The 13,401-nt window shown below is 36.1% G+C and overlaps 1 protein-coding gene across 4 annotated transcripts in view; it reads left to right on the top strand.

Moving 5' to 3' along the window:
* Window positions 1–13,401, top strand: part of CYP39A1 (cytochrome P450 family 39 subfamily A member 1) — a 140,545-nt gene that overhangs the window by 55,840 nt on the left and 71,304 nt on the right. For all 4 annotated transcript variants that reach the window (XM_055262942.2, XM_055262941.2, XM_063632916.1 and 1 more), the window contains exons 6-7: window positions 2,659–2,766; window positions 8,172–8,262. In XM_055262942.2, coding sequence (XP_055118917.1) covers window positions 2,659–2,766; window positions 8,172–8,262 — 199 coding nt within the window. The remainder of the gene's footprint in view (window positions 1–2,658; window positions 2,767–8,171; window positions 8,263–13,401) is intronic.

The raw sequence follows: 13,401 nt of genomic DNA, 5'->3' as shown, positions 1-13,401 counted from the left end.
CAGGCACATGCCACCACACTTGGCTAATTTTTATATTTTTAGTAGAGATGAGGTTTCACCATATTGGTCAGGCTGGTATCAAACTCCTGACCTCGTGACCCACCTGCCTCAGCCTCCCAAACTGCTGGGATTACAGGCGTGAGCCACTGTGCCTGGCCGAGCTTATGTTTTCATACTAATATTAAAAAAAAAAGTGTGAGCTAAGAAGAAATTTAAAACATTTTATTGTCTTCAACTGCATAAATAGATTTCAGTGGCCTAGTGAAGCAGAAGACTGGGTAGAAGTTAAGTTTCATTTTTAAAAAATATATACACATTTTATTCCATCATTAATGTAAAATGTGATTTCTTCCATGTTATTTTAAATATATCTTAAAGTAGTGTTTTTCATTTAAAATTATGACTGTGTCACAGAGTATCAAAATAATGAAATATATCTATAGGATTTTCATGAGGTATAAACTTTGTCCTGTGACAACTTACATTATAAGTATGATAGAGACAAGCAGTAAATGAAATTCATATCTAAACTATTTTCAATTCTGCTAATCCATTATTACAAAAACAATAAGAAGACATTAGCTAACATTTTTGGGGTGCTTACCTGTGCCAAGCATAGTGTTACACATTTCACAAGTAATTTCTTATTTATTTTCACAGCTTTAATACCAGGAAAACTGAGGATGTTAAACCCAGAAAGCTAGGGATTAGAGTAGTTAATCTCTTGAAAAATTACATGCTTTAGTAAATAATAGCATCAGTCTCTTTTATAATGTATTTTATGTGCTAGTGATTGAATAGTTTTTTTTTTCTGTGTCATAGTATCTGAAGCAAAGCTACTATGCTGTGGTACAATGCAGTTCTCCAAATCCTTAATACAAGAGAGTTGTGATTTGTGTCTCTGAGGGGGCCAGTATAGCATAGTGGCTTCGAGTGTGGGCTCTGGAGTCGGGGCTAGACTCACAGGGTTGGGATCCTAACTCAACCACCTTCAAGCTATATGTCCCTGACAAAATTCCCTAACTTTATTGTGTTTCAGTTTCCTCATATGCATAATGGTGAAGATAATAGTATCTGTGGGGAACCACAGACACTGGACCCTATTTGAGGGTAGAGATTGGGAGGGGGGAGAGGAACAGATAAAAACAATTATTGTGTATTAGGCTTAGTACCTGGGTGATGAAATAATCTATAACAAGCTCCTGTGACACAATTTTACCTATAGAACAAACCTGAACTGTACCCCCTGAACCTAAGAAAAAAAAAACCCTGACCAATAGAGCCAGGGAAGGTCATGAAGAGAGGGTTCTCATGCTTGAATGTGTGATTAAAAAAAGAAAGAAAAGAAAACTCTACAAAAACGACAAACCTGCACAAAGGCCATCACAGCCTACACAGTAATACTTCTACAGGAACACCTGTTCAGCAACTGGCCTGTCCAATATTGTTATTGATCTTTGTAGACAAGGATAATGATTGCACAACAATTATGTAATCCTTCTCATTTTTTCCTTTAAAAATCGTTGTCTTCCTTTAACTCTCTGAATACGCACATAGTTTACTATTGCATGCATATTTCCGTCGCCATGCTGTATTCTCAAGTAAACATCTTTTCTCAAAAATAAAAAAAAGATAGTATTATCTGCATCTTAGAGTTATAGTGAGGAGTGAAATGGGTTAAATACTTGCAATACACTTAAAACAGTACTTGCCCTTAGCAAGCAGTGAGTTGATATTAGCTCCCATCATTTCTATCACCTAGATATAAGTTATTTAAGATTAAAAGTAGATGAGTAACTTAATGAAAATGTTACAGTGTCTGAATTTTTTCCCATGATGGGGAGCCATCACTGGCACGGACAAATCTGGGGAAACCGCCCTATGAAGAAAATACTTTAGTGGGATTTGTTTGGTGACTTGGGAACATGTCTTGAGTTGGGTAGCCTTGGATGGGGCCCTGCCCTGAGCTGTCACTGTTCAAGTCAAATGTCAGTTCTCTGTAAGGTTTTAGAGTATTGTAGTATTTATAATATTCTGGCTTGGCAGTTCTGTCTCCCATGGTGAATGGGCTGGGAATCTGTATGGTGGATGGGGGAGTAGTTTTCTCCTGAATGCACCAGAGATGTGTGTTTCTCTATTGCTTGCATTTTCCTAAGAGCAGAGGTTTATAAGACAGGGATTCCAGGGCAGTGTGGAGGGCAGAGATAATCACACACGATTTGCCAATTCAGTTTGGTAAAGTAGAGATCCAAAGTGCATTTTACCCTCTGAAAGGTTTTATTTTAAGCACTTTTTAGGTACTAACTCATTTAATTCTCACAACAATCCTATGAAGTAGGTACCATATTATGAACATTTTATGGATGAGGACACAGAGGCACAGAGAGATTAAAGTAGCTTGTTCAAGGTCATCCAGCTCTTAAATAGCTGAGCCAGGATTTGAACAAATGCAGTGAGGCGGTCAAGCTCCAGAATCCCTACTCCTAATTACCATACTACAGTAAGGACATAAATCCTTTCACATGCCTCAAACTGCAACACCTGGGAATGGCAGAAATGATCTCTTTCATATTAAAGAAAAATGCATGATCTCTTGTTTATTAACATCAATATTTGTCACACAGCCATGGTTTGGCAATGTTTATTTCTTTTAAACAGACATTATTGCAAGCTACGCTGGATATTGTAGAGACAGAAACAAGTAAGGAAAACTCACCCAATTATGGGCTCTTACTGCTTTGGGCTTCTCTGTCTAATGCCGTTCCTGTAAGTATATTAGTAAAGTATGAGTTACATTGCTCTCCACTGTCCTTTCATCTTTTTTTCCTTCATTTCTTTCTTCCATTCCTTTTACCACTCGTCACTCATTATGGAAAAGAAAAAAACTACAGTAGATTTGGTTGTGAGATAAAAACCAAAACTGAATGCCTAATGAAATCTGATTAGGTTACAAAGGAGACAAAACAGATCTCAAGCAAATTCTGTCCTCTGAAAGGCAGTGTGTAACAGGATGAGGGAAAAGCTTGCCCTTTGGGGCCAGTTGTAGACAACGTCTGTTTATGGAGCACTTTTTGTATGTCTGCCAATGTGCTCAGTATTGATATCGAAAAGATGAACAGGGATTGGCCACAGGCTTTTATTGGAAAGAATAAGTAAATGGATAGTTTCAGGTAACTTGGGCTTGGATGCAGACATCCCAATTCATAGTTGTAGACTGTCATGGTGGTAATTTAAATTTTCTGTGCCTCCATTTCCTAATAAGAGATAATGTACTATTTTACCTAATAAGGGTAAAAAAAAGGGATAATGTACGTGAACCTCCCACTGTGGTCTTAGAACTTGGGTGCTCAATAAATGGTAATTCTCATTTCTCTACAAAGTTGTTATGAGGATTTAATAAGATAAGCCTAGATGGTATCAGTGAATATTAGCTCTTTCTCTCCATTTGTACCCATTCTCCTTCTGTGTGCCATTCCTGTTTGCATTGTTTAGCATTATGGTCATACAAGCTTCCGCATGAATGGTGCTGGTGAAATTGGAACTTTCAACACTTCTAAAGAGAGGCAAGACTTAAAAAAACTGTGTTTTTTTTTTGTTTTTTTTTTGAGATGGCGTCTCATTCTGTCACCCAGGTTGGAGTGCAATGGCATGATCTCAGCTCACTGCAACCTCTGCCTCCCGGGTTCAAGCGATTCCCCTGCCTCAACCTCCTGAGCAGCTGGGATTACATGCATGAGCTACTGGACCCGGCTAAAAAACTGTTTCTTTTAAAATCTGTCTTGAATTAGATTAGAGCCATGAGATTTGTCTGTCACGTCATATTCAGTGCAAATAGTTTCCTGGGCCAGGAGGTTCTCACATTAGCCTAAGATGCTACTTATATTATCTGAAATTAAAGGGTAACTTTTTAAATATACTTGTTTTCTACTAAACAGGAGGATTTAACCTATCCATAATGATATGTGTGGGCATTTTTATTCCTTTTTCTTCTAACAAATACAAATGAGGAAGACATTTAAGTATTATTTATTTAGCCTTACTTTTATAAAGGCCTAGGTTGTTAAAGGCTTTCTCAGTCCTGATATTCTAGTTTCCCTTAACTTGTTGAAAAATTTACTTCATAAAGAGAAGAGATAGAAATTCTGGCCTCTTTTCTCAAATGTGTGTTAGCCAGTGTGATACACATTTCATCTGATATGGTCAAGTAAAAGTAGTCTAAACCCTTCCCCTTCTTTATGTACCTATAATATTATTCTCTGGTTTTTCCTTAAATAATATTCTTGGAAGCTGATTAAGCTATAGCAAAATTGAAAAACAAACATCAAACAACTCTCAAAGTAGCAACAAAACAGGCACTCCTGTCAAAGAATTATTTCTCAATATCTTGTTAGAAACATCCCCCGGAAGAAAGACACACAAAGCCCCATTGATCTGACACAGGCGAAGTCAGTTCTTTGGAATTTGTTCTTGGCGCTGGTCTGAAAGGATTTAAATCATTCATTTCAGAAAGAAAGTGTCTGATGATTAGAGAAGATTCCGTCTCACTGGCTCTTGCTGGCACCTCCACGAGGCAGCCTGGTGAGCAGGCAGAGATCCTGGAGAGGCTTTAGAGTCAGATCCAAAGCCAATTCCCAGCACTGGGTAACAGTGGGCCAATTGTTTAACCTGCCTAAGCCTAAGTGCCCTTATCTGTAAAATGGGATTAATGCTATACCTACCTTAAAGGGTTGTTGTAAGGATTATTTTGGTAAGAAATGGATCGTGGCTAATAGCACCTGGTTCAGCATAGGTCTTCAATAAATGCTAGTTTTCTTCCCTTACAAAAATTATCTCCCTAGTTTCAGTCAATCATTACTTTCAATGGCCCATTAATACTGAACATAGGCTTCCAAATATTTGACGGCTCAAAGGCCCCAGAGTGGGAATATCCATTGCTGTTCTGGTTTGGTGACCTTTATTGCTGCTGAGAATACCAGAAGCCCTGCCAAAGGTGTAGGTGGTGGGGCCTGTCTTTTCCTGGAGCCCAGAGTATATCTATATCTCCTCTCTCCTACTTTGTACTCTGCCTCAAGGCCCATAGGACCTGAGGCTTCAGATGGGTTAGGCACTGGGTCACTAGGAGGCTCCTTTATGGCCCAAGATATTAACTATAATTTATGAAATTATTTTTATGGGAAAACCATTTCTAAGTTCCAAGAAATTTCTGACTGCCAAATGATTTTTTAGAAGATTTCTCCAAACCAATCACAAAGCTGACATTTTACCTTTTTTATCTGCTGCATCTCTTACATTCTTTCTAAATACTTTCAGTAGCAATTGCTACCCCATCCCACTCTCAACTCCCACAGCATTTATTTTTTGTAACATGTGTTTGCTCTCTCACTGTCTTGTACATTTCGTTCATTTTTCTCCAATATGTATTCATATGCCCAACTAAATGTGAAAGTACTTTGGACAGGAATTATCTCCCAACGTATTTGTGTTTACCATGATTGGTAGAAGACTCTCTGGCATGGTATAAAGACTCCATCAAAATCTCTTTTTGAATAGATAAATCAGTACCAAAGAACACACTCAATTTGTCTTCTCTTTGACACAGCAAAGATACAGAGCTTTCCTCCTTGCCCTTTCTCTCATCTGTTCTTACCTCTCCAAAACAATGGAATGACATTGTGGTGGCTGCTTCTGCAGTTCAGTGAGCTGAGTGGCCCTTCTTCTTCTTGCCCATCTCTGACCATGGACTTGAACTGTTTTACAAAATACTAATTGGTACTGTTGGGAGCAGTTTTCTACCCCTTTCCCAAATGTGGGTGCACAAAGACCTCAAGGTCACTTATTCTTGCTTATTGATGTAGTAATACATATAAACTTTTATTAACTCTTTATTTTATATGCCTTTTTATCTTTTAAAAATACTTTGGCTTTTTTAAAAATAGAAAAAAATTTTAAAAACAGAAATCTGTTAAGGAAAAAGGAGACATTAAAAAAAAAAAATGGCGCACGCCTGTAATCCCAGCACTTTGGGAGGCCGAGGCGGGCGGATCACAAGGTCAGGAGATTGAGATCATCCTAGCTAACAGGGTGAAACCCTGTCTCTACTAAAAATACAAAAACTTAGCCAGGCGTGGTGGCGGGCACTTGTAGTCCCAGCTACTCAGAAGGCTGAGGCAGGAGAATGGTGTGAACCCAGGAGGCAGAGCTTGCAGTGAGCTGAGATCGTGCCACTGCGCCCCAGCCTGGGCAACAGAGCAAGACTCCGTCTCAAAAAAAAAAAAGTAACAGCCATTTGTAGTTTAGCTAAATTCCTTATGTTTGTCATTTAAAAAGTAGTATCCAATTTTATTGAATCTCTAAAGCCATATTTAGGCACATACAACTATGAACATCTGTTTTGCATAACTGAAAATCTAATATGGCTTTTCTCCGTGTACCCACCCGCATCTCATCTTGAATTGTAATCCCCACATGTAAAGGGAGGGACCTGGTGGGAGGTGACTGGATAATGGGGACAGTTTTCCCCAGGCTGTCCTTATGATAGTGAGTGAGTTCTCATAATATCTGATGCTTTAAAAGTGTTTGACCATTTCCCCCACCCCCTTCTTCTGACACCATGTAAGATGTGCCTTGCTTCCCATTTGCCTTTTGCCATGATTGTAAGTTTCCTGAGGCCTCTCCAGCCATGCAGAACTGTGAGTCAGTTGAACCTCTTTTGTTTATAAATTACCTAATCTCAGGGAATTCTTTATAAAGCAGTGTGAAAACAGACTAATACATTATGTATTATCACTATTTTTTTCCCCAACATGAACTCTGACCCTTCAAGTAAGATGAAGTGAGTATGGAATATTTATTAATTGAATTCAATAATTTAGCACTTTTATCTGTAGTTAATAGTAGAAAGGGGGCCTGAGTAGAGACAGGACAAGATAGTTCTCTGAGCATCTGTTTCATCATCTGTAAAAATGAACTAGATAATCTCTAGGATAAATCTTTTTTAATCTGGATAATACTCCTGAAAGAAGGCCTCTAAATTGAGGACCCTTGGTTCCCCTATTCACCTTGTTTATGTAAACAGTACCATATTTATCCTTGCATTATCAATTTAAAGTTACAAAGGGAAAAATAATGAACAGTATTGAATTTGGCTTTTTTGAGCACTTCTTTTCGGACAATTGCTCTTCCTCTTTTGACCACAGAGGGGAGTATTGGTATTATTTAAAGGTACATAATGTTACAAAAGAGACAGACTAAATTTAGTCAGAGTATTGCATGATTCATTTAAGGACCAATTTTCCTAGATGAAATCTCTTTCATAATAAATGTATTTAGAAAAAAATGAAAGTGAAACCCACACTTCTTTGGATGATTTTATACAGGTTTTCTTTATTATGTAACCTAAGAATAGAAGCAAAACTATTTACCTGAGGAGGAAGTTGATTTTTAAGATGTAAAGCAGTATGATTTTATCTTGTAATACCATAACGAGGAAAGATATGAAATAAGTTTGAGTGGCCAAGAGAGAAAATGTGCAAATATACTATATTCAATAGCATTCAAATGTGAAAGGACTCAAAACATTTTTTTTTATTTACTAATTCAGAGCCAAAAAAAAGCCAAAAAAAAAAAAAGGACTCTGTTTTTGACATTGAGTACTCTCATAATTTAGTTTACGGGATGGTTTCCTGCTGTGTTTTCCTGGGCTTATTTAAAACTACTATGTTTCAGTTGCAGAATATAAAATTTGCTAATTCACTTGTATTCTAAGGAAATTAAATCTTAAGAAATGTTTTTGTTTTGGATTAATATTCTTAAGTGTCATAACTAGTTGCTTCTGAAAATTTAATATATGCCTATATAATATTTTATGTTACTCATTAGTAAAAATAACAACTTTTCTCATTTTTTAATGAAGATAGATGTTTAATCTATTTAAATTATATAGTTAAATTATAGTGACAGAATAAAAATTTAAATCTGGCTTCTTGGAGATGTATTACATATCTCTTATTCATAATATCTAGTTGTTTTCAAAATATGCTTTCTACTAATGTGCTCTTAAGGTTAATTTAAACATCATCCTGTTTTAAAAATATATGTATGGCTATTACAAAATGTGCTTTTGTTCACCTTCAAAGAAGTTCATATTTTTGATATGTGTTTTTCTTTTTAAGGTTGCATTTTGGACACTTGCATACGTCCTTTCTCATCCTGATATCCACAAGGCCATTATGGAAAGCATATCTTCTGTGTTTGGCAAAGCAGGTACTAAAACTTATTATATAGAAAGACACAGCTAATAATGCACGTTTGTCACACATTATTGGCAAAGCTAAATACCTATAATTTTATAAAAATTCAACATAATCCAAAATTCAACGTAATTTGTTATATATCAGGATATAAATTGGTCAGGTAGAATCCTAGAGTTTAATTACTGTCAAGCATATTTTTGTACAACTCCTTCATTTTCCAGATGATGAAATCAGTGCTATAGAGATTGTGATTTGCCTAATTTCCTTACTTAAATATATATACACATGTTTCTTCTTCTAATGTCTTGGATCCTCACCTCAATTGAATGAATGTCCACAGTTTTCAAGTTCGAGATTTTTCAGATTTTGTAAAATTAATAGGGGGTATATTCCATATATTACATAAGAGCCCTACTAGGACTGTAGAGGTCAGGTAAGGCTTGCTACCAAAGGATTATTAAAAGACAACAAACAAAAAACAAGTAAACAAAAGGAAACAAAAAAACCCTTATGGTTGTTAGAAATTTGAGGATTTAGGAACTGCAAATAGGGATTGTTGCCTTGAACCCTTTAGTTCAGATGTCGGCTGTTTATTTATCATCTATTTTAAAAAGCAAATACAAGCTTGAATAGAGAGTACTCAACTACTTGTTTATTCAGCATAATTTGACCAATCTGGGGAGTTGACTTTTTCAAACTTCTTAATATGTCATATTATGTATCCTGATGTAAAAAGAATAAGAAATGATAGGGTTTTCTTGGAAGAAAACAATATAATATTAGGGCAAAAGGTATGATGCCAGTTAATGGTTTTCCGTCTCCCTTCCATGATTACTGAAAATATTTTATTTAAAGTTTTTTTTTTTTTTTTGGATTGCTTCTTATGGAGTTAAACCAAAAAGTAAACTGGCTTGGCAAGCATGAATATCTAAGTAATATTGTCTGAGCCTTGAGTATGCGTCAGTAGATGCTGGACCTTATAGAAATGGTGAGCATTATTATCATTGAATGCCAACAATGCTAACAGGTTAGATTCTGGAAAGACACTGGTGAATATAAGAGAAGACAACTGGCCTTTGTGCAGCTTGCATCTACAAAACAAATAGAAAGGCACATGCCCACATGTCTACAAATGGAAAAAGGCAATGCACTCTTGATTGTCACATATTCTCCTTTATCATTTCCTTACTAGAGTCTTTTCCTGACTTAGGGTCCTCCAAATTTGTGGTCTTTAGGAAATAAAAGAGTAGAGAGGGGATGATGGGGATAATGTGGGGGGTCCTCTCTGACCCAAAGGCCACAACAGAAGTGTAACATTAATCTAAATTTCTACAAGGCTTAATTCTAGAACTCTTGAACCCAGTTCTAGGGGAGAAAGATTAAAACCTTTTTTCTTTTTCTATGTTATTGTTTAGTTTTAAAACCCATTGTTCTCTTCTGACACACAAAAAATGCTCCTTTGAATAGTACTACCAGTGCAACAGCTACATTATATCAATGCTTTCAGTCTATAAGACACTACTGCAGAATTGAAAACTATGAAAGACATCAAACTTTTTTTTAACCATACTTATACAGAAGCTATTCAATCAATCCATACATAAGATCTAGTAGCAGCTCAGGAATTTAAATGTTGTGAGAGGAGTCCACATATCTTTGGAAGCTGATATCAAGGAAGATATCCATGTGTCCATACAAAGGATTCTGTCAAGGAAGGAACATTTAGGTACATTGTATTAGTCAGGATTCTCCAGAGAAATGGAACCAATTAGGATGTAAATAGACACATAGATAAAGAGAGAGAGAAAACTCAAAAGACATTTATTATGAAAAATTGGCTGACCTGACTGTGGAGGCTGAGGAGTCCCATGATGTGCTGTTGATGCAGGCTCTCAGTGGATTGGATGGTGCACACTTACATTAGGAAGGGAAGCCTACTTTACTGAGCCCTTGAATTCAAATACTCATCTGTCATCCAGAAACACCCTCACAGGCACACCCAGAATAATGGTTAAACTGAATACCCCATGGCCAGTCAAGTTAACATATAGAATTAACCACCATCTAGGCATCGTTTAATCTGTTGAGTTTTGTTTCTCTGGAAAACCGTGAGTAAATTTACCCACCCACGTATAGGAGGGCAGTCTGCCCTACCCAGTCTACTGATTGAAATGCTAACATCAACTAGTAATACCCTCACAGACACACCCAGAAATAATGTTTAGTCAAATATCTGGGCACCCTCTGATCCAGTCAAGTTACATGTACAAATTATCATCACAGGCATGGAACAAGAATCTGACTCAGTACAGCAGTTTTTCCATTCTATGCTCTTGTCTCCCACAAGATCACCATTTCCTTCTTGGGAATGTCTTTTACGAATTTCTGATGCTGTATCTCTGTAGCTTCAACACTCACTTCTAGTCACTTTGCCCAACTTTCTTATAAAACAAATCTCAGGGTAAAAACTACTATTGAATATTTGGGAAAGGAAAGGGTCAGACTCATACCACTTTTCTAAAGGCAGTTAGTTCTTGAACTATCTTGATAGCTGCCTTTCAGCCTACTCTTGTGTTCTCTATTTGTTTACTTTAAAACGAAAACTTTTTGGGGCTCCTTTGTGAAGATGCTTGCTTAGCCCCAATTATTTTGGGTGGTTCTTTTCATTATTCTACTTCCTCTAACTAATCCTGTACACCTTCTATCTAAGTCTTTATTATCTACCTGAGTCTTTATTATCTTCCTAAGTCTTCATTATCTGCTTCTTCCTTTTCTTGTTTTACAGCTGTGTTTTTATTTTTTAATTGCACACTTTTTAATTTATAGAGACAGGGTCTCACTTTGTCACCTGGAGTGCAGTGGAGTGATCATAGCTCACTACAGCGTCGAGCTCCTGGGCTCAAGTGATCCTCCTGCCATGGCCTCCTGAGTAGCTAGGACCACAGTGTGTGCCAGCATATGGGGCTTCATTTTTTTTAATGGGACATTGGGATAGAGGAAGGTAGAAGCACGTTCTCAGGTTGTCATCTTGAGCTATAAGTTTGTGTGCATGTAACATGCATCAAGTTATAAATAAAATTATATATATATAATCATATATAATTAACATACCATAAAATTTATCCTTTCAAAGTGTGAAATGTAGTAGTTTTTAGTATATTTATAAGATTGCAACCATCAACACTGTCTAGTCCCAGAACATTTTTATCACCTCATTTTTATCACCCATACCCATTAGGAGTCACTTTCTGTTTCCTTCTATTTCTAGCTTCTGATGACCATTAATTTACTTATTGTCCTGACACATTTGCCTTTTGTGGACAGTCCATATAAATGGAAACATATGATATGTGGTCCTTTGTGTCTGGCTTCTTTCGTCTAGTGTACTGTTTTATATTATAATGTTTTACATTAATTGATTTTCAGGTCTTGAAGCATCCATGTGTTTCTGGAATAAATCCTGCTTAATCCTCATGTATAATTTTCTTTATATGTTGCTAGATTCAGTTTTCTAGTATTTTTTGAAGTTTTTTTTGAAGAATCTATGTTAATAAGGAATATTGACTTATAATTTTCTTTTCTTAAAATAACTTTGTCTGGTTTTGGTATCAAGCTAATTCTGGCTTTAGAGAGTGTATTTCTTCCTCTTCTAATTTTTGAAAGAGATTATGAAAGATTGATGTTATTTCTTCTTTAAATATATGGTAGAATTCACCAATGAAGTGATCTGGTCGTAAGATTTTCTTTTTGAGAAGTTTTTTGATTAATTCAGCCTTTCTACTTGTTACTGGTATATTTAGATTATCTATTTCTTCTTGAGTCAGTTTTATACTTTATGTCTTTTTAGGACTGTCCATTTCATCTAGATTATCTAATTTGTTGGTATAAAATTTTTCATAGTGTTCCGCACAATCCGTTTTATTTCTGTAAGGGCACTAGAAAACCAAATATTTCATTCCTGATTTTAGTTTGGGTCCTGTTTTTACCTTCTTGGTCATTGTAGCTACATATTTGTCAATTTTGTTTCCAAAGAACTCACTTTTTAATTTTGTTTATTTTAACTTGATTTTATTTTTCCTATGATTTTTGTATTTAATTTAATTTTTTTCTAATCTTTACAATTTGTCTACTGATATTCTTTATTTAGTTCTTTAGAAATGATTTCTTTAGTTCTTTGAACATAATGAAAATATCTGATTTAAAGTCTTTATTAAGTCCAGCAACTGAGTTTCTTCAGGGACCCTTTCTGTTGATTCCTTTTTCTCTCTGTGAATAATCTATTTAGACAGTCTTCTACTTACAGTGGTTCAACTCTTGATTTTTTAACTTTATGATTGTGTGAAAGTGATATACATTCAACACTGTATTTTCTTATTTCATGCCTTGTTTCATGTTTCTTATTATATGCCTTATAATTCTTTGTTGAAAATTGGACATTTTAAATAATAGAATGTAACAACTTTGGAAATTAGATTCTTCCCTTTCCTCAGGGTTTGTTGTTGTTGCTGTTTATTGTTCTTGTTGTTTGTTTGATTGTTTAGTGACTTTTCTTGACTAATTCTGTAATGTTTGCATTCTTTGTCATGGGTGGCCACAGAAGTCTCTGCTCCATTATTTAGTGATCAGGTATTAACTAGACAGATATTTCTTTACCTCAGTAATTTAGAAGTCCCCATTCGTTGCTGAGGGGCTGTGTGTGCATGTTGGCCATGCCTTCAACACTCAGCCAAGCAGTTGACAACTCTGCCTTAGCTTTCACTTTCTACCTGTGCAGAGCCTCAAGGATGGGTGTACATGACAGCTTGTGGTCTTCTCATGTCTTTCCTGAGCATGAGTAAAGCCCTGGGCAAATGGATGCCTTTCTAAATTCCTGGGAATTCATTAGACCTCTGCAAAGCCACTATGAACAACTCATTCCCTAGCCTTTCATTTTCATCTTGTTGATTTGCCTGTTGTTTGTCCAACAGTTATCTACTGACTCAGATAGTTGCAAAGTTAAACAGTTGTCTTTAAATATTCCCCTGGAGGAAAGGCTTTTCATACTGAGTGAGCTCCAAGTCATGTCGAATAAAGACAGTCTTGCAAGTAAGGTCTTCTAGGAAACTGCCAAACTTGTCGCATAATGAGAATACTGTAGTAATGAGATTTA

The sequence above is a fragment of the Symphalangus syndactylus genome, chromosome 23, assembly GCF_028878055.3.
Source record: "Symphalangus syndactylus isolate Jambi chromosome 23, NHGRI_mSymSyn1-v2.1_pri, whole genome shotgun sequence".
NCBI lineage: Eukaryota > Metazoa > Chordata > Mammalia > Primates > Hylobatidae > Symphalangus > Symphalangus syndactylus.
Note: the sequence above shows the minus strand (reverse complement) of the source record. Positions and strands in the feature narration are given on the sequence as shown.